The 25,063-nt window shown below is 41.7% G+C and overlaps 1 protein-coding gene across 10 annotated transcripts in view; it reads left to right on the forward strand.

The window, feature by feature from the left end:
- Positions 1-25,063, forward strand: part of CACNB2 (calcium voltage-gated channel auxiliary subunit beta 2) — a 565,457-nt gene that overhangs the window by 531,751 nt on the left and 8,643 nt on the right. For all 10 annotated transcript variants that reach the window (XM_021064820.1, XM_021064817.1, XM_021064823.1 and 7 more), the window contains one exon: positions 3,894-4,003. In XM_021064820.1, the coding sequence (XP_020920479.1) occupies positions 3,894-4,003 (110 nt within the window). The remainder of the gene's footprint in view (positions 1-3,893; positions 4,004-25,063) is intronic.

Raw genomic sequence — 25,063 nt, forward strand, 5'->3', positions numbered from 1 at the left:
AAGACCAAAAAAAAAAAAAAAAATTTCAAGCCCAAGAAAGAGAATATATGAAAGGAACTGATGAGGATGAAAAGATTCTCGATTGGTCCCACTCAGCTATACTGGTGTCAGGCCCAGCATTTTGGACACTTGAGTTGTCTTCTGCCCAGAACACCCTGCCCACAATACCCACAGGGCTCAACCTATGTTTCCTTCTGGTCTCTGGCCAAAGGTCTGCTGCTCGCTTTTAACTATTTTAGTTGTATCTTCTGGAATTTGCTCCTTGATTCTAACATACATCATACACTGCTTGAATTGTCACTGTCGACCTCCTACCCTGAAGCGTATGTAGTTGTCTCGTGCATATTCCTCCTCTTTCTCTCACTTACACACACCTACAGCTCATCTTCTGTTCTCCCGACAATTAAGTCATAATTTTGGCTGGTTCCATATTTCGTATGTATTATCACCATGTAAATAATATTTAAATGAGCTATGTCTTACATGCTTATTACTTTTTATGTGTTTTTTTGGTGGTTTCTATGAGATTCATAATTTTGCTTTTTACACTTGCTTAATATTCCATATAGTTGGTGCCCATTCAGCCCCCAGTTCTCCCCTGGTTGTCTAATGCCCCTGACGATACATTCATACACATCCAGGAGTCTCATGTCTGCCTCCGTGGACCTCTCTCTGGAGATGTTCTGTCTTGCTCAGGTCCAGACAGTTTGTGCTGGATGCTCGTATGTCATTCTGAAACTTGCCTCCTCATTATCTTTGGGATGGCTTTCACCTTCTTTGAGGTGAGAACCCCTTTTTCCCTAGATTATGTATCTCTTAAGGTTTACTCTGTCATTTCTGTCAGCAGCATCCTCCCATAATTTCCTTAGAAAGTGTACATAGGAGTTCCTTTCATGGCTCAGTGGAAACAAACCCCACTAGGAAGCATGAGGTTGCAAGTTCAATCCCTGGCCTCGCTCAGTGGGTTAAGGATCCAGCATTATCGTGAGCTGTGGTCTAGGTTGCAGATGCGGCTTGGATCCTGCATTGCTGTGGCTGTGGAGTAGGCTGGCAGCTGTAGCTCCAATTTGACCCCTAGCCTGGGAACCTCTATGTGCTGTAGGTGCAGCCCTAGAAAGCAAAAAAAAAAAACAAAAAAAAAAAAAAAACACGTACATAAACTTTTTGATGCTGGAGAGGGTGTGGAGAAAAGGGCACCCTCCTACACTGTTGGTGGGAGTGTATGTTGGTGCAACCACGGTGGAGAACACTATGGAGGTTCCTCAGTAAACTAAAGTCACAGTTACCATATGATCCAGCAGTCCCACTCCTGGGCATATACCTGGACTAAACTATAATTCAAAAAGATAAAAATGTATACATGTATGTGTGACTGAGTCACCTTGTACAGTAGAAAATTGACGGATCACTGTAAACCAAATTTTAAATCATTATTTTTTAAAAAAGAGGCATGCACTCTTTATGTTCATAGTAGCACTATTTCCAATCCCCAGGACATTGAAACAACGTAAATGTCCATTAGCAGGAATGGATAAAGAAGATTTGGTACATATATACAATGGAATATTACTCAGACATCAAAAAGAATGAAATAATGCCATTGGCAGCAACATGGATAGACCTAGAGATTATCATACTAGGTGTAGTAATTCAGAAAGGGAAAAACAGATACCATATGATAACACTTACATAGAATCTGAAATGCAACACAAATGAACATATCTATGAAACAGAAACAGACATAGAGAACAAAATTCAGGTTGCTAAGGGGGTGGGGGAGGGATGGATTGGGAGTTTGAGATTAGCAAAGGCAAAACTAATATATATATGAGATGGATAAACAACAAGGTCCTACTGTCTAGCACAGGGAACTATATTCAGTATCCTGAGATAAACCATAGTGAATAAAAAAATAAAAACAATGTGTGTGTGTGTACGAATAACTGACTTCGTTGTACAGCAGAAATTAATGTGACATTGTAAATCAACTGTACTTCAATTTAAAAAAATCTTTTTGAGACCTTGAATGTCTTAAAATGCCTTTAATCATTTGGAAGTTAAAATGGTTGTGGAATTCTGATTGGAATAATTTCCCTCCAGAATTTTTATGGACTTTTGTCCCATCGCCCTCTGTCTTCTGTTGTTGCTCTTGAGAAGTACAGACGTTGCAGTTCCAAACCCTTTGTATGGAAATTGTCTTTTCCTTTGGAAGCTTTTAGGGTTTTCTTTGTCCCCAGTGTCATGAAATTTATAAGAATAAGTCTTGATGTGGAAGTTTCAACTTTTGCATTGAAACTCCGGTTCCATTTGGAAAATCTGGACTTCCTGTTGTGGCTCAGCGGTAACAAACCTAACTAGCATCCATGAGGATGCAGGTTCGATCCCTGGCCTCACGCAGTGGGTTAAGGATCCAGCCTTGCTTGAGCTGTGGTGTAGGTCACAGATGTGGCTCAGATCCTGCATTACTCTGGCTGTGGTGTAGGCCAGCAACTGCAGCTCTGATTGGACGAGTGGCCTGGGAACCTCCATATGCCCCAGGTGCGGCCCTAAAACAGAAAAGGAGGGAAGGAGGAAAGTCAGTCAGACTCTTAATACTAGAATTTTTTTTAGTTCTTTCCTTTCTCGTGGTTTTTTCCTCTTTGCTCTGAAACTCTTTTTTTTCTTTTTGTCTTCTGTCTTTTCAGGGCCACATCTGTGGCATATGGAGCTTCCCAGGCTAGGAGTCCAATCAGAGCTGTAGCTGCCTGCCTGCAACACAGCCATAGCAACTCGAGATCATAGCCGTGTCTGTGACCTACACCACAGCTCATGGCAATGCTGGATCCTTAAAGCACTGAGCAAGGCCAAGGATCGAACCCGTGTCCTCATGGTTGCCAGTTAGGTTCATTAACCACTGAGCCACAAGGGGAACTCCCCTGGAACTCTTATTATTTGAAGTTGAATCTCCTGGGTAATTCTCGAGTCTTTTATCTCCTATTTTCCATCTCTTTGACTTTTGTTTTGCTCTTTAGGTTTCCTTAACTTTGTCTTTTCACCCCTCTTTTGAATTTTCATTTCTATTTTTTTCTTTTTTTTTTATGGCTGCACCTGTGGCATATGGAAGTTCCCAGGCTAGGGGTCGAATTGGAGCTGAAGCTGCCAGCCTGTGCCACAGCCACAGCAACACCAGATCTGAGCCACCTCTGCAACCTACACCATAGCTTGCAGCAGTGCCGGATCCCTAACTCACTCAGTAAGGCCAGGGATCGAACCTACATCCTCATGGATACTAGTCGGATTCTTACCCTGCTGAGGTACACCAGGAACTCCTGTTTTCTTATTTATTGCCCATCTTGGCTACTGGACTCAGTTCTCTGAGGAAAGACCTTGTTTGTTTTGTTCTGATTTATTCTTCATGCCTGCCCAAGCCCTGTGCTTATGGGAGGGATTGTAACTCAGAGGCTAAGATATAGGCTCTCCAGAGTCCTGGGTTCAATTCCCAGTTTCATCACTTTTAGTAAATATACAGCCTTGGATAAACAACCTACCTGTAGGTCTCTATTTCTCTCTCTCTCTCTTTTTTTTCTTTAACAACAAAAGTGGGATGACAGCCTCTCTGCTCAAGGCTTTGGAATGATTTAATGAGAGAATCCAGGTAATGAGGTCATGCAGAGTGCATGGCTGGCACTTGGAAAGCAACCTATAAATGCTAAGTTAGGGAGTTGCAGGAATTTTGAAAAAATGAACTATTAAGTAAGTGCCCTAAAGTTTTTTGGTTTGAAAATAGCATCTGTAGATATAGGTAGACAGATAGATAGATATCATACTTGGATGAGTTTGGAGGCATGCACTTCTGTCCCCTTTTTATTCAGTGGATACAACCTCAAAGTCTTCTGTTGCTTTGACCCCGACAGGATTTCCATCACCAGGGTCACCGCTGACATCTCGCTGGCCAAACGCTCCGTGTTGAACAATCCCAGTAAGCACGCGATAATAGAAAGATCCAACACAAGGTCAAGTTTAGGTAAGTGCATGCGTCGCCCAGGAGCTGAAGCGATTTAAACCCTTCTCTCCTGAGGCTGCCAGCGAGCAGGTCCAACTAGACGATAATTCGCTGTGTCACAGAGCAGAGAGGGAATGGACGTGTGTTGCCAATAGCCACTGTTACCGTCTTAGCAATTTCATGGTGTGGAAGGATCTGTTTTGAAAGTTTTGAGTTAACAATTCCACGGACTGTCAGCATGAATGTTTGGGTTGGGGTTTGTTTTCCCGAATGGGAGCTTTGGTGTCGCTAAACTCTAAAAACCCCTGGCGTTGCATCCCTGTTACCATGAGCAAGGTCATTAACCTCTTTAAGGCTCAGTATCCTCCTATATACAAAGAGAGAGAGAGAGAGAGAGAGACAGAGAGAGAGAGGATAGTAACTGCTTTATAGAATTATTGGGGAGTTCCCGTCGTGGCGCAGTGGTTAACGAATCCGACTAGGAACCATGAGGTTGCAGGTTCGGTCCCTGCCCTTGCTCAGTGGGTTAACGATCCGGCGTTGCCGTGAGCTGTGGTGTAGGTTGCAGGCGCGGCTCGGATCCCGCGTTGCTGTGGCTCTGGCGTAGGCCAGTGGCTACAGCTCCGATTCGACCCCTAGCCTGGGAACCTCCATATGCCGCGGGAGCGGTCCAAAGAAATAGCAAAAAGACAAAAAAAAAAAAAAGAATTATTGGAAGGATTAAATGTAGGATGACTTCCATAATGATGGCTCTTATCCCAAATCATGTAATATTTGAACTACGTCAATAATGATATCAGATTGATATCTGTATTTTTGTTTCATTTGTAAAAAGTTTGGAGATTTTAGTTACCATGTCTACAGGGTTATGTTTGAACACTGTTTATTATCCTGTACTAATTTGATCAAATGAAATTGCTTTGGCAACTGTTTCCTCTGTTTGGCACCTGCTTGAAGGTGTTGGTTAATCGTGTTACACGACTGACTTACTGAGTGTTAGGTTTCTGTCCTTAGAGAGTAAATTTTCTCCTGGTTGGGTGAGGTTGTTGATCTTTGAGACTGGCTTTTAACACAGACCTTTAGTTCACGCTAAAGTATATTCTGTAAATAGTAGAGAAATGATTATAAACAATCAACTTTACTCGCGATGAGTTACAATACCTTGCAGAACCCAGTTCTGTTCACCCAACAAGCCCTCATGGACTTCAACCTCAGTAATCACAGCTTTAGAAATATGCCAGATGGGAAGAAGAAATCATACATTTTGTTGATAGGGATTTCATATCATTATCTTCTATGGCCCTTAAAACCCTTTCTATACATTTGGGATGTTCACAGTAATGGATACGGAATGCTCATTTCATTGATTCGACTGATGAGGAAAGTCAAGTCCTTTGTTTAGATTCATCTGCTGAGGTGGTGGCGTCACGGATGCACTGAGCTTACCAAAGCTTTGGGGAACTACCAACCACAGATTATTGTTCAGTGACTCTTCCGCTCCATATTATTGAGCATCCACTAAAGACTGAACATTATGCTAAAATCTGGGCACAAAATGATGAATTAGATGAGTCCCCTGCCCCTAAGGAGTTTAGTGTAACAAGAAGGCAATAAGTTACCAGCTCATTGAGAAGGAGGGGGATGGGAAAGGCGCTCGTGCATCAAAGTGGCTGCAGGAAGAGGTAGCCACCAGGAAAGGCTTCCCCAGGGAGCTGAGCCCAAGCTGAGACCTGAAGCGTGATAGGTTTAGCCAAGGGAAAAGAGGCAAGAGTGAAGGGTGTGATAGTCATTTCAAACAGGAGCAGGAGAGTCTTCTGTAAAACGGAGGTGCTTTCCTTTGGCTGAGTGTATGGTATAAGAACGAGGGAGAGGTGGGGAGTTCCCTGGTGGCTCAGTGGGTTTAGGATCCAGCATTGTCACTGCTGTGGCTCAAGTCGCTGCTGTGGCATGGGTTCGATCCCTGGCCTGGGAACTTCTGCACACCAAGTGCATAGCTAAAAAAAAAAGAGAGAGAGAGAAAGGTGGGAGACAACACCCACAGACATAAGCAAGGGGGAGAGGTTAAAGATTTGGGGCTTATCCTTAAGGCATTATAGAACCATGGATAGATTTTAGGCATTTATTTATCCATTGATAAGCTCTTGAGAATCACGCATGTGCTGGGCATGACCTTAAGTGCTGGGCACACAGACATAAGAACAGCATGCCTTCAATCCCATGGGCTCTTCTGGCCCAGGAAAGATATGGACCAAAGCCAGTAGGTGGAGCTTTAGTAGACAGATACCAGTTGTAGTCGGTCAGTGGTTGATGAGTCCTGGAAGAAGTAGGCCAGTGGGTAGCTGAGGAGGAGGGTGTGATTTTTTTTTTTTTTTTTTTTTTGTCTTTTGTCTTTTTAGGGCAATGCCCACAGCATATGGATGTTCCCAGGCTAGGGGTCTACTCAGAGCTGTTGCTGCCAGCCTATGCATAGCCACAGCAATGCCAGATCCGGGCTGTATCTGTGACCTACACCACAGCTCATGGCAACACCAGATCCTTAACCCACTGAGCGAGGCCAGGGATCGAACCCACAACCTCATGGTTCCTAGTTGGATTTGTTTCCACTGCACCACGACAGGAACTCCAGGAGGGTGTGATGTTTTTATGGGGAAGTCCAGGGAGGCCTCTTGGAGGAGGTGACATTTTAGCAGAATAATCTGAGTTTTGTATCCTGTAGCTTTGGAGCCACCTGAGAAAAGAGGTAAGTGCTGGCCAGAGGGGATGGTAGGTGCAAAAGCCCTGAGGCAGGACCATGGCTGATAGGTTGGAGGGGTAGCAGGGAAGCCAGTGTGACTGGAGTGGGATGGTTGGCAGAGACGAGGTCAGGAGTCAGTGGAGGGCCTGTAATTGGGCAGGATTTTGGAGGCCTTTTATTGTAGATGTGATGGGAAGATGCCAGGAAGCGCAAAGGTGACACAAGGGGACTTAGAAGGATCAGGGACAGCATTGCAGAGAAGGGAGAGGACAGGGAAGGGCAGGAGTGAGGTGAGGGGACAATTTGGATTCAGTTGAAACATCTTCAGAGAGAAACGGTGCAGTCTGTGCAGACCCATAGGTATATAATAAAACTGGCACCTTTACATGCCCACAGACCCAGAGAACAAACTTGTGATTACTGGTGGCAGGTAGGGAGATGGGGTTAGGAGAGTAAGAGGTACAAACTCTTAGGTGTAATATAAGCTGCAGGGAAAAAAAAAAAAAAAGTGAGAGTTCCCATCGTGGCTCAGTGGTTAATGAACCCAACTAGCATCTATGAGGATGCAGGTTCGATCTTGGCCTTGCTCAGTGGATTAAGGATCCAGCGTTGCCATGAGGTGTGGTGTAGGTCGAAGACATGGCTCAGATCCCCTGTGGCTGTGGTGTAGGCCAGCAGCTGTAGCTCCAATTTGACTCCTAGTCTGGGCACCTCCATACACTGTGGGTGTGGCCCTAAAAAGACAGAAATAAATAAGCTGCAGGACTTCCCTGGTGGACTAGCGGTTAAGGATTTGGCATTGTCACTGCTGTGGCCCAAGTTTAATCCCTGGCCCCAGAACTTCTGCACACCAATGGCATGGCCAATAAATAAATAAATAAACTAATAAATAATAAAATAAACTGCAAGGATGGATCGTACAACATGGGGAATAGAGCCAGTATTTTGTAACAACTCTAGACGGAGCAGCACCTTTAAAAATTGTGAATCACCCTCTTGCACACCTATAACTTGTATGATGTTGTACAGCACCTGCACTTTGATTTTTTTTTAATTTAATTTTATTGTGGTTGACTTGCAATGTTGCATTAGTTTCAGGTATACAGCCAAGTGAATCAGTGAATGGATGTATATATATCCATTCTTTTTTTTTTCATATAGGTGATTACAAACTATCGAGTAGATTTTCCTGTGCTGTACAGTAGGTTCTTGTTAATCATCTATTCTGTACAGCAGTGTGTGTATGTGTCATTCCCACCCTCCCAGTTCCTCCCTCCCTCCAACAGTTTCCCCTTTGGTAACCATAAGATTGGTTTTGAAATCTGTGAGTTTGTTTCAGTTTTGCAAATAAGTTCTTTTGTGTGATTTCGCTGTGTTTTGTTTATTTGTTTTGCTTTTTACGGCCACACCCTCGGCATATGGAGGTTCCCAGACTAGGGGTCGAATCGGAACCACAGCTGCCAGCCCACACCACAGCCACAGCAACACCGGATCCGAGCCGCGTCTGCGACCTACACCACAGCTTGTGGCAACGCCAGATCCTTAACACACTGGGATTAAGGGAGGTCAGGGATCAAACCCGCATCCTCATGAATACTAGTCAGATTCATTTCCACTGCACCACAATGGGAACAACCTTTTGTATCATTTTGTATTAGATGCCACATATAAATGATCATCCTTCAATTTGTCTTTATAAAGTGGTGCCTTTAGAAGCATCTCTACAGCGGAGTGGGGTGGGGCAGAGACGTGGGCAGGGAGGGCATCTGGGACACTTGCCTTCCTTCAGTTCAAGGATAAGAGAAGCTGTAAATAAGACCGTGGCAGAGGGAAGCAGGAGGAAGACAAGACTCTGGGGCTGAGAGGTCAGGGTCTGTCGGTCTGCTGGGTATACAGAATGCGAAAGAGAAACCTCCAGATGCTTTCTCAGTGTGTGCTCTGAGGAACCGGGTGGTTGATGGTGTTATTCTGGGGACAGGGGCTCAGGAATAGGAGCTTGTGGGGGCGGGGCCGGGTGGGAGGAAGGAGGATGTGCGAGATGACGGCTCCATGTGTGAACACGTCAGATTCGCAGTGTTATGGAACATCCGGCTGTCCAGCAGGATGGTATATCCACCGAGCTGCACTCCACAGAGAAGAAAGGGCTTGATGTGCAGTGGATTCTCAGTATTCACAGGAGCTACGGTCTGCGAGGTCCCTGCAAACACCGAACTCGTGAATCCTGAGCCACTGCTCCTAGGGGAACCGCAGGGTCAGGTTCCTGCGAGCCTCTGGCCCCCACATTTTCATCTGCGGATCCATCCATCTCCCAGTTGTATGTCTGTTTCTATTTAAAAACACCTTAATTGACAGATATTGTTGATCCCTTAACACTGAACTCACAGCCGACAGCTCCATAAATCATTCCTGAGTAAAGCTTAGCCTGGCCTTTTCTCATAAGGCACAGCGTAGCCTTCTTGCCTTTAGGAACCGTAGATGGTACTTAGCAGTACACATGGAGGTTGTTTTCAGCAGTGAAATCACCAAAAAGAAAAACACACAAATGAGAAAAACATGGCACTGGGGAGACCACAGAAGAACGCGTGTTTACACCATGAGAGCTAAAACCTCAGAGCAGTGTCAACTTGTATGACCTCAGCTGAGAATGGGTGCTCTGAGGGACTCTGGTTTTTTGCCGCTGTGTGCATGCCTGTCCTGAATGACGTGACAGTTTGAGAAAAAACAGGAGCAAGCTGCCTGAGTGGCACAGGGAAAGCTCCAGAAGAGATGGGTCACACAGAGGGGAGAGAGTTTTAGGGGTCCAAATGCTACAGAAAGTTCAAAGATAAAGACTGGCCAGGAAGTTCCTGTTGTGACTCCACAGTAACAAACCCCACTAGGATCCATGAGGACATGGGTTTGGTCCCTGGGCTCGCTCAATTTGGTGTTGCCATGAGCTGCAGTGTAGGTTGCAGACATGGCTCAGATCTGGCGTTGCTGTGGTGTGGGCCAGTGGCTACAGCTCCGATTCGACCCCTGATGTCCATTCTTGACTTAGTGCTGTGCTCAAAAAAAGCAGGGGTTCAGAGGGAGGAGTCCCTTAGACCATGTGGAAGGTGGCTGGGGGCACAGAGCCCTGAGGGTGGAATGGGGTCCACCCAGGCCAGATCCATCTTCTGGACTTCTGGGAAACACAGATGCACACGCTTCCTCTGATAGTTTCTAAAGAAGGGGATGTGTTAGGTGGGTTATATATTAACTACTTCTTTTAAATGTGAGAATTCTTTTACCTGAGATAGTGTGAGGAATGAGTGATTTTAAAAAGAAAAAATAGGAGTCTCCGTTGTGGCTGAGCAGGTTAAGGACCCAACCTTGTCTCTCTGAGGATGCGGGTTTGATCGCTGGCCTCACTCAGTGGGTTAAGGATCCAGCGTTGCCACGAGCTGTGGTGTAGGTCGCAGATGAGACTCAGATATGCTGTTGTTTTGGCTGTGTTGTGGGTCAGCAGCTGCAGCTCTGATTAGGCCCCTAGCCTGGGAACTTCCATATGCCACTGGTGTGGCTATAAAAAGGGGGGGGGGTAGAAAGTAAAAATAATAAAAAGAAAAAATATAGCAGTAGGAGAATGGTCAGAGGATGCCCCCTCCACTGCCAGTAAAACAGGCTGAAGTAAAGCGGTGCGGGTACTATGTGGACCCTATAGGAAACATGTTACTACTTTCTACAAAACTGATACTCCCAGAACGAAGTATGTGTATATGTGTTTCCTTAAGACTGTTCATAGTTCTAAATGCTATCATTTTTTACTGTTTTCTGTTTTGTGAATTTTACTATAGTTATTTTTCTTGCTTTTTTTTTTTTTTTTTTTTTTTTTTGTCTTTTTAGGGCTGCTCTCGCGTGGCATATGAAGGTTCCCAGGCTAGGAGTTAAAGCTGCTGGCCTACACCACAGCCACAGCAAGCCGAGTCTGCAACCTACGCCACAGCTCACATCAACACAGGATTCTTAACCCACTGAGCGAGGCCAGGGATCGAACCCGAAACCTCATGTTCCTAGTCGGATTCGTTAGCCACTGAGCCATGATGGGAACTCCATTCTTTCTTTTCTTAGGTCTTTCCTATCCTTCTTACTGATTCTTCTTACTGCCAGCAGTTATTTAGTCTTTGAGTCCATTTCCCATCTCTAAAATGGTGGTACTGTCAAGATACATCTTAGGGTAACTGTGAGAAGCACATGATACAGTTTGTTGTACAGAGTAGTAGATCAGTTAATGATAGCTGCTATTTTAGTTTTATAATTTTTCAGACAAGTGCATAGTTCATGTAATTCTCTTTTTTATTCATTGAAGTATATAAGATATGAATTTAGACCTGATAGAATTATCTTAGAACTAAAAATTTTAATGACTAGTAAGGAAATAAGTAGATAATTAAAAACCAACAAACCTCACCAGATGAGCTCAAGATAAGAATGGAGATGACAGAGGAAACAATCAGTGAACTTTGAAAACCAATCGATTGAAATTATCCAACTCCAAAAATACTGAGAAGTAATGGTGCACAGCCTCGGGAACTTGGGGGACAATTCCTTCGCCAAATCCAGCATCCATGTTAAGGAAGTACCAGGAGAAAGAGAAGGGGATAAAAATATACTCAGAGAAAGAATGGCTAAAAAATTCCCAAGTTTGGCAAAAGATATAAACTACAAACTAAAGAAGGTGAGCTAATCTCACAATGGAGAAACCCAAAGAGATCCATGCCCAGCTGTGTCATATCCAAACCACTGTAAAGCCGTCCAAGGAAAAAAGTTAAAGCAAACAGAGAAACATAATACATAACTGATGGGGGAACAATTCAAGCAGCTGTCAGTTTCTCATCCAAAACCATGCAAAACAGGATGTGGGACAATCTATGGAAAGTGGTGTTGACTCAGAATTGTATGCTCAGCAAGAAGATCTGTTAGGAGTAGAGACAAACGAAGACACTGTCCAGGGATAGAATCCTAAAAGAATCTGCACTGCCAGCAGACCTGCTCTGAAAGAATTTCCACAGGAAGTCTTTTATTTTTTTATTTTTTTATTTTCCCACTCTACAGCAAGGGGATCAAGTTATCCTTACATGTATACATTACATTTTTTTTCCCCACCCTTTGTTCTGTTGCAACATGAGTATCTAGACATAGTTCTCAATGCTATTCAGCAGGATCTCCTTGTAAATCTATTCTAAGTTGTGTCTGATAAGCCCAAGCTCCCGATCCCTCCCACTCCCTCCCTCTTCCATCATGCAGCCACAAGTCTATTTTCCAAGTCCATGATTTTCTTTTCTGAAGAGATGTTCATTTGTGCTGGATATTAGATTCCAGTTATAAGTGATATCATATGGTATTTGTCTTTGTCTTTCTGGCACATTTCACTCAGTATGAGATTCTCTAGTTCCATCCATGTTGCTGCAAATGGCATTACGTCTTTCTTTTTTATGGCTGAGTAGTATTCCATTGTGTATATATACCACATCTTCTGAATCCAATCATCTGTCGATGGACATTTGGGTTGTTTCCATGTCCTGGCTGTTGTGAATAGTGCTGCCACGAACATGCGGGTGCATGTGTCTCTTTTAAGTAGAGTTTTGTCGGATATATGCCCAAGAGTGGGATTGTGGGGTCATATGGAAGTTCATATAGATTTCTAAGGTATCTCCAAACTGTTCTCCATAGTGGCTGTACCAGTTTACATTCCCACCAACAGTGCAGGAGGGTTCCCTTTTCTCCACAGCCCCTCCAGCACTTGTTATTTGTGGACTTATTAATGATGGCCATTCTGACTGGTGTGAGGTGGTATCTCATGGTTGTTTTGATTTGCATTTCTCTTATGATCAGTGATGTTGAGCATTTTCTCATGTGTTTGCTGGCCATCTGTATATCTTCTTTGGAGAAATGTCTATTCAGGTCTTCTGCCCATTTTTCCATTGGTTGATTGGCTTTTTTGCTGTTGGGTTGTCTAAGTTGCTTATATATTCTGGAGATTAAGCCCTTGTCCATTGCATCATTTGAAACTATTTTCTCCCATTCTGAAAGTTGTCTTTTTGTTTTCTTTTTGGTTTCCTTTGCTGTGCAAAAGTTTTTCAGTTTGATGAGGTCCCATGGGTTTATTTTTGCTCTAATTTCTATTACTTTGGGAGACTGACCTGAGAAAATATTCATGAGGTTGATGTCAGAGAGTGTTTTGCCTGTGTTCTCTTCTAGGAGTTTGATGGTGTCTTGTCTTATATTTAAGTCTAGCCATTTTGAGTTTATTTTTGTGCATGGTGTGAGGGTATGTTCTAATTTCATTGCTTTGCATGCAGCTGTCCAGGTTTCCCAGCAATGCTTGCTGAATAGACTTTCTTTTTCCCAGTTTATGTTCTTGCCTCCCTTGTCAAAGATTAATTGACCATAGGTGTCAGGGTTTATGTCCAAGTTCTCTATTCTGTTCCATTGGTCTGTCTGTCTGTTTTGATACCAGTACCACACTGTTTTGATGACTGTGGCTTTGTAGTATTTCTTGAAGTTTGGGAGAGTGATGCCTCCTGCTTGGTTTTTGTTTCTCAGGATTGCTTTGGCGATTCTGGGTCTTTTGTGGTTCCATATAAATGTTTGGATTGTTTGTTCTAGTTCTGTGAACAATGTCATGGTTAATTTGATAGGGATTGCAATGAATCTGTAGATTGCTTTGGGTAGTATGGCCATTTTTACAATATTGATTTTTCCAATCCAGGAACATGGAATATCTTTCCATTTCTTTACATCTTCTTTGATTTCTTTGATTAAAGTTTTATAGTTCTCGGCATATAGGTCCTTTACCTCTTTGGTCAGGTGTATTCTGAGGAAGTCTTTTAGAAAGAAATGAAATGATATCAGAGGGCAACCTAAGAGATCATGAATGAAACAATCAAATGGTAACTGTCTGGGTAAAGGTGGTAAACTACTCTAACCTTGTTGAGTTCTTCAAAATACATTTGACGTGGAGTTCTCCTTGTGGCTCAATGGTTAACAAACCCGACTAGGAACCATGAGGTTGCGGGTTCGATCCCTGGCCTCGCTCAGTGGGTTAAGGACCCAATGTTGCCCTGAGCTGTGGTGTAGGTTGCAGATGGGGCTCGGATCCCGTGTTGCTATGGCTCTGGCATAGGCCGGCGGCTACAGCTCCGACTGGACCCCTAGCCTGGGAACCTCCATATGCCGCGGGAGCGGCCCTAGAAAAGACCAAAAAAAAAATAATAAATAAATAAATAAAATAAAATACATTTGACAGTTCAAAGCTAAAAGTATAACATTGTTAGAGTTCCCTTCCTGGTTCAGTGGAAAGGAATCTGACTCACATCCATGAGGACGCAGCTTGGATCCCTGGCCTTGCTCAGTGGATTAAGGATCCAGTGTTGCTATGAACTGTGGTGTAGTTAGAAGATGTGGCTCAGATCCTGCATTGTTGTGGCTGTGGTGCAGGTCAGCAGCTGCAGCTCCAATTTGACCCCTAGCCTGGAAACCTTCATATGCCGTGGGTGTGGCCCTAAAAAAAAAAAAAAAAAAAAAAAAAAAAAAAAAAAAGACTGTAAGAGATATAATTTTAAAAAACACAAGAGATTTCTTCACATGGAATTCTAAAAATATTTAATGCAAAAAGATGGCAGGAAAAACAAAGGATGTGAACAGAAAGCAGCTACTAAAATTGTAGGCAGAAATTTAAGCATATTAATAAATACATTAAATGTAAATGGTTGAAACAAACCAATTAAAATACATTGTAAGAATAGGAGTTCCCGTCGTGGCGCAGTGGTTAACGAATCCGACTAGGAACCATGAGGTTGCAGGTTCGGTCCCTGCCCTTGCTCAGTGGGTTAACGATCCCGCGTTGCTGTGAGCTGTGGTATAGGTTGCAGACGCGGCTCGGATCCTGCGTTGCTGTGGCTCTGGCATACGCTGGTGGCTACAGCTCCAATTCGACCCCTAGCCTGGGAACCTCCATATGCCGCGGGAGCAGCCCAAGAAATAGCAAAAAGACAAAAAAAAAAAAAAAAAAAAAAAAAAGAAAATACATTGTAAGAATAGATTAAAAGAATCATAACTTTGAAGTTCCCCTGGTGGCCTAGTATAGCAGTTAAGGATCTGAAGCTGTCACTGCTGTGCCGCAGGTTTGATCGTTGGCTCAGGAACTTCTGCTTGCCATGGGCATAGCCCTAAAAATAAAAAAGCATCTTTTTCTTATATACATCTAGTAATAACTGTTTGAGAAATTTTTCCTCAAATTTAATAGATGAGATCAATTGCAGTGATTATTTCTTTTATGAAAGAATGAAAAGTCTAGAAGATTGAAGATACAGTTTGATAGGTAAGATGTTGTTTTATACATGTCTTTAGAAAACTTGTGTTGCATAAATAAAATTACAGTGTGTTGCATTTGGAGCTTACTATGCTAATGTACCATTGTATGACACGAAGAAAAAAAACCTGAAATTTTTGTAGCTTTAAGTACATCCTCAGATTTTTGGAGTGGTACAGGACATTTTTGCTTAAATGGATGGATTTATTTGGGTTCATGTAAGTTCTGACCTGTGTTCTCAGTTGTAGTATTGGTCAAACATCGTAATTTAAAAATAACTACATTAACTATACACATAAATAACATTATACTCAGAAATTAAATATTTGAATTAAAAGAATAAAGGGCCTGATGATACCGTTATTTGCAATTCCAAATCCCAACTTTTAAAAATAATAAACTCAGATAATTACTTTATAAAATAATTCATCCCGGAGTTCCTTTAACCTGCCCAACTCTATAGTCTCTTCAAATCAGGGTGTGGTTTTACCCCAAGCAATTTTCCAGAGACAAATCAATTTAGGAAAATAGGCTACCTCCTTGCAGGCATTTGTAGAAAAGTATGCTATAGTGGTATCTATTTGTGTCACACAATAGCAAAAACTATGTGGGAGATATTGAGCAAAGGAAAGAGTAAAGGAAGTGAAGCTAGATGTAGCATGCACAGGGCAATAGTTGTAATTGATAACACAGGGAGTAGAGCAAGGAATTTACTTTGCAACTAAGTGGTCAGACAAGGTTTACAACCTGGTAAATATTTTTAACCCAATTAAAGAGCCAGCTTAGGTACTTTGTCAGAAGTCTTTCTTTTATTTTTTGTCAGACTGTTCTGTCTCTTGACTGTGGAAGTAGATAGAGGAAAACTTCCTAGAGCTTAGCACACATGTGTATACACACACACAGATGGGTACTTAAAACCGGGGAAATCTGAATAAGATGGACAGACTGTATTAATGTTAATATCCTGGTTGGGCTCTTGCACTAGTTTTGCAAGATGTTCCCTTCAAGGGGTACTAGGTGAAGGGCACAGTATGTCTTACAACTGCATGTGAGCCTCCAGTTATCAATAAAAGTGTCAAAAATTCAGGAGTTCCCATTGTGGCTCAGAGGTAGTGAATCCAACTAGTATCCATGAGGACGAGGGTTCAAGCCCTGGCCCCACTCAGTGGGTTAAGGAGCCAGTGTTGCCATGGGCTGTGGTATAGGTCACAGACACAGCTTGGATCCCGTGTTGCCGTGGCTGTGGTATAGGCCAGCAGTTACAGCTCCGATTTGACCCCTAGCCTGGGAACTTCCATGTGCCCCCAGTGTAGCCCTTAAAATTTTTTTTTTTTTAAAGTTCATCACTTAAGTTTATCACACCAGGGACTGTGGACGTGGGATGACAAACCTGAGAGCATCTAGTTCATTGGTTCTCAGGTGTGATCTGAAAGCAACAGCATCAGCATTATGTGGCATTAGGAGTGAAGATTCTCAGGCCCCACCTGGACCTATAAAATCAGAAACTGGACGTGGGGCCCTACCACCTCTGGTTTAACAAGCCTACCAGGTGATACCAAGGTTTGAGAACTACCCCTCTTGTTCTAGCCCATCACCGTATAGCGAAGAATCTAAGAACCACAGGGAGTGAAGGGACCTGTGTGGCGTGGGAAAGGCACCTTAAAGCTAAGGATGGACCCTGGGTGTCCTCACGACCAGTCCAGGGTTTTCTCCATTGAGCAGAGCCACAATGCTGGTTACATTGACTCGTCCATCAGGCTCCTCTTAGGGAGAGAAAGAATTTATGGAGACTGAAGGGCTGATGATAGGCTATAGGCTTGCGAATCAACATGGAATTTGTGGGCCTGGTTGATCTTTTGACTCTCACTTCTTCCCGCATCTTGACCTGTCCATTCCCAGTGTAGCCGTGTCTGTCTTAAGAGATGAGCACACGTTTTATTCTACAGCATTGGTCTGATGGCCCAGCTAGAGCCAGATCTCAACCCAAAACGGAGCACTTCATCTAAATGGATTTCAGCAGGCAAATTTATTATTCAGGTTTTTGAGGATGTGTTTAATGAATTTTCTGTGTAACTGCAGCTTCAGCCTAATATATACAGTCAATTAAAAAGGCAAATATATATATATATATACATACATATAATGATTACATATTTTTTCTTTGCCTTTTTAATTGACTCATTCTTTCCACACAGTTTTTGGTTGCCAAATATGTGCCAAGCACTGTGGTGAGGGGAGGAGTGGAAGTAATTATGTACTTACTGTTGCCTGTTTTCTGTCAGTTCACCGCCTGCTGGAAAAGTTTTCAATCCTGTCACCGAAAGGCAGTGGGATGAATGTTAGCAGAGGTGGGCACAGAGCAATAGCTGGCATTCATTAAGGGTTTACTATGGGCCAGGCCCTGCAATAAATGCTTTGCGTGTTGACTCACTTGGTTCTCGTTTCCATTTTACAGAAAATAAGACTTAGGGGCTCCAAGAAATTCAGCCCGTTACCCAAGCATCGCACAGCTCCACGAGGTGGCAAAGCCTAGTTTCTGTACCAAACCACTTGGTGCCTGGGAGTGGGAGGCCAGAGGCAGCACTTACCGGGCCTGGCCAAAAGCAAAGGTGTTTCAAGAGGGCTTCACAGGAGTTCCTTTTTTTTTTTTTTTTTTTTTAGGTGAAGATAGGACAGGTTTATTGGGATGAGAGACCCTGTTAACACAGTGGGCCAACTTCCTGATAATCAGGGAGAGCCAACCTACAGAGTTCCTTTTTTAAGCTAAGTAAGGAACTTTTCAAAATGAGAATTCTGTGCTTAGTGAATATGAAAATGGCATTGGAATTGCCATGAAATCACTGATACTGGAGCCATCAAGGTCTTAGGAATTCTTAACAGACCACTCACACGTCCTCCAACACTAGTTACAAAGTGTAACAACCTCCTCTGTTTTTACAGTGTCGTTCAATTGCAGAAACTTCTTTGCAAACCAACAACTTGCCTTTTTAAATTTCCTTGACATATAGTTGATTTTCATCGTTTAATTCTGCTGTATATCAAAGTGACTCAGTTATACCTAATTTTTCATATTCTTTTCCATTATGGTTTATCTCAGGATATTGAATATAGTTCCCTGTGCTAGACAGTAGAGCCTTGTTGCTCATCCATCCCTTCTTTCTTATCTTGCAGAAAACATGATTTTCCTGAACGTGGCTGTTAGGTATCAGAGGTAGAAAGCGGAGACAGAAATGATCCTCATTTTATCGGCACCAGTTGTAATTCAGCAGGTGTAAGAGGCTGGGATACGGACAGATGAGTAAGGCTTATCGGTTTCAGAAATGAGTATCAGCAGTCTTTGACATTTCTTTTTTGGAAATAAATTCTAAGGCATGGAGTACTCTGTCAAAGGAAAACCGCTATTACAGATACATGTTTTAAGAAAATTTTATTGGCGTATAGTTGACTTAGAATGTTGTGTTAGTTTTGGGTGTACAGCAAAGTGACTCAGTTATGCAGATACACATATACATTCCTTTTCAAAATCTTTTCTCATATGGGTCCCTACATAGTATGGAGTAGATTTCCCTGTGCTGTATCAGAAGTCCTTGTTAGTTATCCATTCATTCCATGTGTAGTAGTGTGTATATGTCAATCCCAACTTCCCATTTTATCCGTCCCCCCAAAGTTTCCCCATTGGTAACCATAACTTTAGTTTCAAAATCTTTGAGTCTGTTTCTGTTTTGTAAGTTCTTTTGTACCATTTTTACTAGATTACACATACTAGCGATCTCGTATATTTGTCTTTCTGACTTACTTCATTTAGTATAATTTCTAGGCCCATCTGTGTTAATGCAGTGTCTTTGTTTTGTTCTTTTTTATGGTTGAGTAGTATTTCATTGTATATATCACATTTTCTTTCTTTTTCTTTTCTTTTTTTTTTTTTTTTTTCTCTTTTTGCCTTTTCTAGGGCCGATCCCATGGCATATGGAGGTTCCCAGGCTAGGGATCGAATCGGAGCTACAGCTGCTGGACTATGCCAGAGCCACAGCAACACAGGATCTGAGCCAAGTCTGCGGCCTACACCACAGCTCACGGCAATGCCAGATCCTTATCCCTCTGAGCAAGGCCAGGGACCGAACCCGCAACCTCATGGTTCCTAGTCGGATTCGTTAACCACTGCGCCACGACGGGAACTCCTATATCACATTTTCTTTATCCATTTCTCTGTTGTTGGACATTTAGATTGCTTCTATGTCTTGGCTACTGTTAACAGTGCTGCAATGAACACTGGGATGCATGTTTTTTGTTTTTTTGCTGCCCTGCGGCATATGGCGTTCCTGGGCCAGGGATCAGATCCCAGCCGCAGTCTCAACCTAAGCAACAGCTGCAGCAACACTGGATCCTTAACCCACTGTGCCAGGCCGGGATCGAGCCTGCGTCCCAGTGCTCCTAAGACAATGCTGGCCCTGTTGTGCCACAGTGGGAATTCCAAATGTATGTTTTTCAATTATGGTTTTCTCCAGATATATGCTCAGGAGTAGGACTGAATGATCATATGGTAGTTGTATGTTTTGTTGTTTAAGCATCTTTAGGATTTCCTATATATAGTATTATGTCATCAGCAAACGGTTTTACTACTTCTTTTCCAATCTGGATTCCTGGCTAGGACTTCCAAAACTATGTTGAATAAAAGTGGTGGGAGTAGACATCCTTCTCTTATTCCTGATGTTAGAAGAAGTGTTTTCAGCTTTTCATCATCGAGAATAGTATTAGCTGTAGGTTTGTCACACATGGTCTTTATTACGTTGAGGTACGTTATTATGCTGAGGTTCCCTCTATGCCACTTTCTAAAGGGTTTTTAAGATGTATTTCTTTTTGAAGCATTTTAAGTTAAAAATATTTTCTTCAGAATTTATTGGTCATCTTTTTTAAGGTTTATTTACATAAATAAATTTGCATCGGGATTCTAAAATTCTCCTTTAAATTTTTAAAAGAATATCTTGTTTTCCCGCTTAATTTAAAAGCGTGAGAATACTAGAACATATGTACATGATACAGATATTAATATGTTGACATGTTAATAGAAGTAATTTGGGGATACAGAATAATGGATTTTCTTTTGTTACCCAGATTTTATACAATGAACAAGTATTACATTTATCATCATTTAAAAAAATAAGTGTTCAAACCTTTGAAAACTTGAAGTTATTTTAAGGTGTGAGACTCTGTGACTGTGCAAATAGCTGTTATTAACTGAGCACATAAGTATAAATCTTTGTGATCAAATCTCTTTTTATTGAGACATAATGGACATATACCATTGTATTAGTTTCTGGTATACAACATGATGTGACACATGTATCTATTGTGTAATGACCACAGTTAAGTCTAGTTACAACTTTACATACAGTAACAGATTTTTTTCTTGTGATGAGAACTTTGAAGATCCTCTCTCTCAGTAACTTCCAATATACAGTAGAGTATTGTTAACTAGAGTCACCAGGCTGTGCAGTTACATCCGCAGGATATATTTGTACCCTTTGACCACCTTCCTCCCAATTCCCACCTCTGTCTACCACTGATCTGATCTCTGTATCTATGAATTTTTTTATCCCACATTTAATTAAGATTGTATGATATTTGTCTTTCTCTTCACTTAACATAAAGTCAGTAAGGTCCATTAGTGTTGTTGCAAATGGCAGGATTTCCTTCTTTATGATTCAGCAGTATTCCTCTGTATGTTTGTGTATTAAATTCTCCTTATCCATTCATCCACTGGTGGACACTCAGGTCCTGGCTACTGTAAACAGTGCTGTAATGAACATGGAGTGCAACTTTTTTTTTTTTTTTTTTTGTCTTTTGTCCTTTTAGGGCCGCACCTGTGGCATTTGGAGGTTTCCAGGCTAGGGGTCGAATCGGAGCTGTAGCCGCTGGCCTATGCCAGAGCCGCAGCAACGCAGGATCCAAGCTGCGTCTGCGACCTATACTACAGCTCACGACAACGCCGGATCCTTAACCCACTGAGCAAGGCCAGGGATTGAACCCGCAACCTCATGATTCCTAGTCAGATTCATTAACCACTGAGCCACAACGGGAACTCCTGCAAGTATCTTTTTGAATTAAGTGTTTTCATTTCCTTCAGAGACATACCCAGGAGTGGAACTGCTGGATCATGTGGTAGTTCTACTTTTAATTTTTTGAGGAACCTCCATATCATTTTCCATAGTGGCTGCACCAATTTGCATGCCCACCAGCAGTGCACAAGGGCTTCCTTTTCTCCACATCCTCCACAACACTTGTTACTGTCTCTCCGATGGTAACCGTTCTAACAGGTGTGAGGGGATGTCTCACGGTGGTTTTGATTTGCATTTCCCTGACAGGTACTGCTGCTGAGCATCTATTCATGTACCTGTTGTGCTGGCATCGGTATATCTTCTTTGGGAAAATGTCTATGCAGAGCTTCCCATTTGTTAATTGGACTGTTTGGTTTTTAGCTATTAGGTTTAAGAGTTCTTAATATTTTTTTGATGTTAACTCATCATATACAAGCACACCTCATTTTATTATGCTTTGCTTTATTGCGCTTTGCAGATATCTTGTTTCTTACAAATTGAAGGTTTGTGGCAACCCTATGTAGAGCAAGTGTGTCAGTGCCATTTTTCAGACATTTGCTCACTTCTATGTCTTTGTGATTTTCCCAATATTGGAAACCTTCTTATATTTGTTACGGTGATCTATGATTAATTAGTGATCTTTTGTTACCACTATGACCTTCTGTAGGTTAGCATTTTTTACTAATAAAGTGTTGTGGGGTCTTTCTTTCTTTCTTTCTTTCTTTCTTTCTTTCTTTCCTTCCTTCCTTCCTTTCTTTCCTTTCTTTCCTTCCTTCCTTTCTTTCCTTCCTTTTTCCTTCTTTCCTTTCTTTCCTTCCTTCCTTCCTTTCTTTCTTTCTAGATGCACCTGTTGCATATGGAAGTTCCCAGGCCAGGAGTTGAATCAGAGTGGCAGCTGAGGCTTAAGCCATAGCCAAGGCAACACCAAATCCAAGCCATCTGTGGCCTAAGCCTCAAGTTTCGGCAACGCCAGATCCTTAACCCACTGTGCAAGGCTAGGGATCGAACCTGCATCCTTACAGAGACAATGTTTATAGATTATATCCCATTTAACAACATTATATATAATGGCTTTATTTTCCTGTGCTGTGTAATATATCCTGTAGCTTATTTTATCTGTAATAGTTTGTATATCTTAATCTCCCCACCCCTATTTGCCCCTAATCTTTCCCTCTCCCTACTGGTAACCACTAGTTTGTTCTCTGTATCTATGAATCTGTTTATTATATTCATTTGTTTTATTTTTTTAGATTCCACATAGGCTAATATCACACAATATGTCTTTCTCTGACTTATTTAAGTATAATATCCACTAGGTCCAGCTCTGTCACAAATGGAGAACTTTTTCATGGCTGAGTAGTATTCTATTATATATACATTTATGGCACATCTTTTTTATTCCGTCATCTGTTGGTGGACACTTGGGTTGCTTCTACATAAACATAATTTTATTTGCACCAGGAAACCAAAAAATCCATGTGGCTTGCTTGATTGTTAATATCTGCTCTGTTGTGGCAATCTGATCTGCCTATATATGATTTGCAGGTATTTTCTCCTATTTGGCAGGCTTTTTATTTTGTTGATGGATTCCTTCACTGCATTAGTTTGATGTAGTCTCAGATGTCTACTTATTTTTTTGCTTTTGGTGTCAAATCCAAAACAAAAAACAAACCACCATCTCCATGATGCATGTCACGGAGCTTATTACCACCTATGATTTTTCCTGGGAGTTTTATGGTTTCAGGTGATTCATTTTAGCCTTTCAATGGTTTTGAGCTGTTTTTTTGGTGTGTGTGTATGGCGTGAAAGTGTGAGTAGTCCCGTTTTACTGTCTGCATGTGGCCATCATTGTCACACAACATCATTTATTGAACAGACTATCCTTTTCCCCACTGTCTACTCTTGACTCCTGTGTCACAGGTTAACTGATGGTATATGCATGGGTTTATTTCTGGGTGATCTATTCTGTTTCAGTGACATATGTATCTTTTTATGTCAAAACCATACTATTTTATTACAGTTTTGTGATGCAATTTTTTGTCAGGAAACATGATTCCTCCAGGTTTTAATTTTTGTTCAGGATTGCTTTGGCTATTTGGAGTCTTTTGTGGTTATATCAGGAAACATGATTCCTCCAGCTTTTAATTTTTTCCCAGGATTGCTTTGGCTATTTAGAATCTTTTGTGGTTATATCAGGAAACATGATTCCTCCAGCTTTTAATTTTTTCTCAGGATTGCTTTGGCTATTTGGAGTCTTTTGTGATTCCACAGAAATTTTTTTTTGTCTTTCGTCCTTTTAGGGCAGCACCCATTGCACATGGAGGTTCCCAGGCTAGGGGTCTAATCAGAGCTGTACTGCTGGCCTACGCCACAGCCACGCCAGATATGAGCCCTGTCTGCGATCTACACCACAGCTCTTGGCAATGCTGGATCCTTAACCCACTGAGCAAGGCCAGGGATCGACCCCACAACCTCATGGTTCCTAGTTGGATTCGTTTCTACTGTGCCACGATGGGAACTCCCCATAGAAATTTTAAGATTGTTCCTTCTGTATCTGTGAAAAATGCCATTGGATTTCTGACAGGGATTGCTTTAAATCTGTAGATCACTTGGGGCAGTATGGATATTTTAATATCAATTCTTCCAATCCACGAGCATGGAATATATCTCCATTTATTTGTTTTTTTCTTCAATTTCTTTTATCAGTGCTTAAAGGTTTCAGTGTACAGGCCTTTCAGCACCTTGGTTTTATTTATTCCCAGGGATTCTGTTTGATAGACTTGTAAATGGGATTGTTTTCTTACTTTCTCTGATAGTTCATTATTAGGGTATAGAAACACAACAGAGTTTTGTATCTGATTTTATATCCTGCAGCTTTACTGAACTTATTAGTTCTGAGGGTCTTTTGGTGTAGTTTTAAGAGGTATCTGTATGTCCTGTCATGTCATCTACAAACAGTGACAGTTTCACGTCCTTTCCAGTCTGCATGCCCTTTCCTTGTTTCTTGCCTAATTGCTCTGGCTAGGACTTTCAAGTTGAGAGAAGTGGCGGGAGGGGGCATTCTTGTCTTCTTCCCCATCTTGGAGGAAAAGCTTTCAGTGTTTCCACTGAGTATGACGTTAGCTGTAGGGACTAATCAAAATTTTCAGTGCTTACAATAAATATTAGCTCTGACTGGCACTTGATTGCTGGGGATCAGTGGCCAGGAAAAATTTATAAGGGCACAAAGAAGCAAGGTTGTAACTGGAATAAAAGTTTAAAGATCAACAGGAAAGAGAGTAAATAACAGTATTAGTAATGTTTTAGAACACTGTAATGAAAGAAATGATGACGATACCACTTTTATTTCTAAAACTGTTATTTAAGGAAATTCAGTTACATATGAACCTACTTTCCACTATCACCTATTCATGGCCAGTCTCATTTCATTTCCAGTCTTCCCCTCTCCCTCTCCTGTCTATAAATTATTTTGAAGCTAATCCCTGATATCATAGGATTTTATCTGTAAATACTTCAGTGTGCATTTCTAAACACTGAAGACTTTTTAAACCATAACTCCAGTCTCAGACCCTAACAGTAATACATCCCTAATATTGTTAAAATTGTCACTAAGCCGTGCATCATTTCTCAACTGACATATATACGCACACATGCATAAATATATATATATATACATATATATATATATACACACACACACACAAAAAAACATTTTATTCACTTATGCATCATAAATATATAAATTACCATTTGTTTGGGTCAGGATTCAAATAAAGTCCATATACTCTGATTGGTTCACAGATCCTTAAACGCTCTTAATCTAGTATTCCATAGCTCTTTTACTTCCTTGTAATTTTTTTAAGAAACTGGGTCACTTACTCTTTAGGCTTTTCAGAGACTGCATTTTGCTAACTGCATTC

This window comes from Sus scrofa, chromosome 10 (genome assembly GCF_000003025.6).
Source record: "Sus scrofa isolate TJ Tabasco breed Duroc chromosome 10, Sscrofa11.1, whole genome shotgun sequence".
NCBI classification, from domain to species: Eukaryota; Metazoa; Chordata; class Mammalia; order Artiodactyla; family Suidae; genus Sus; species Sus scrofa.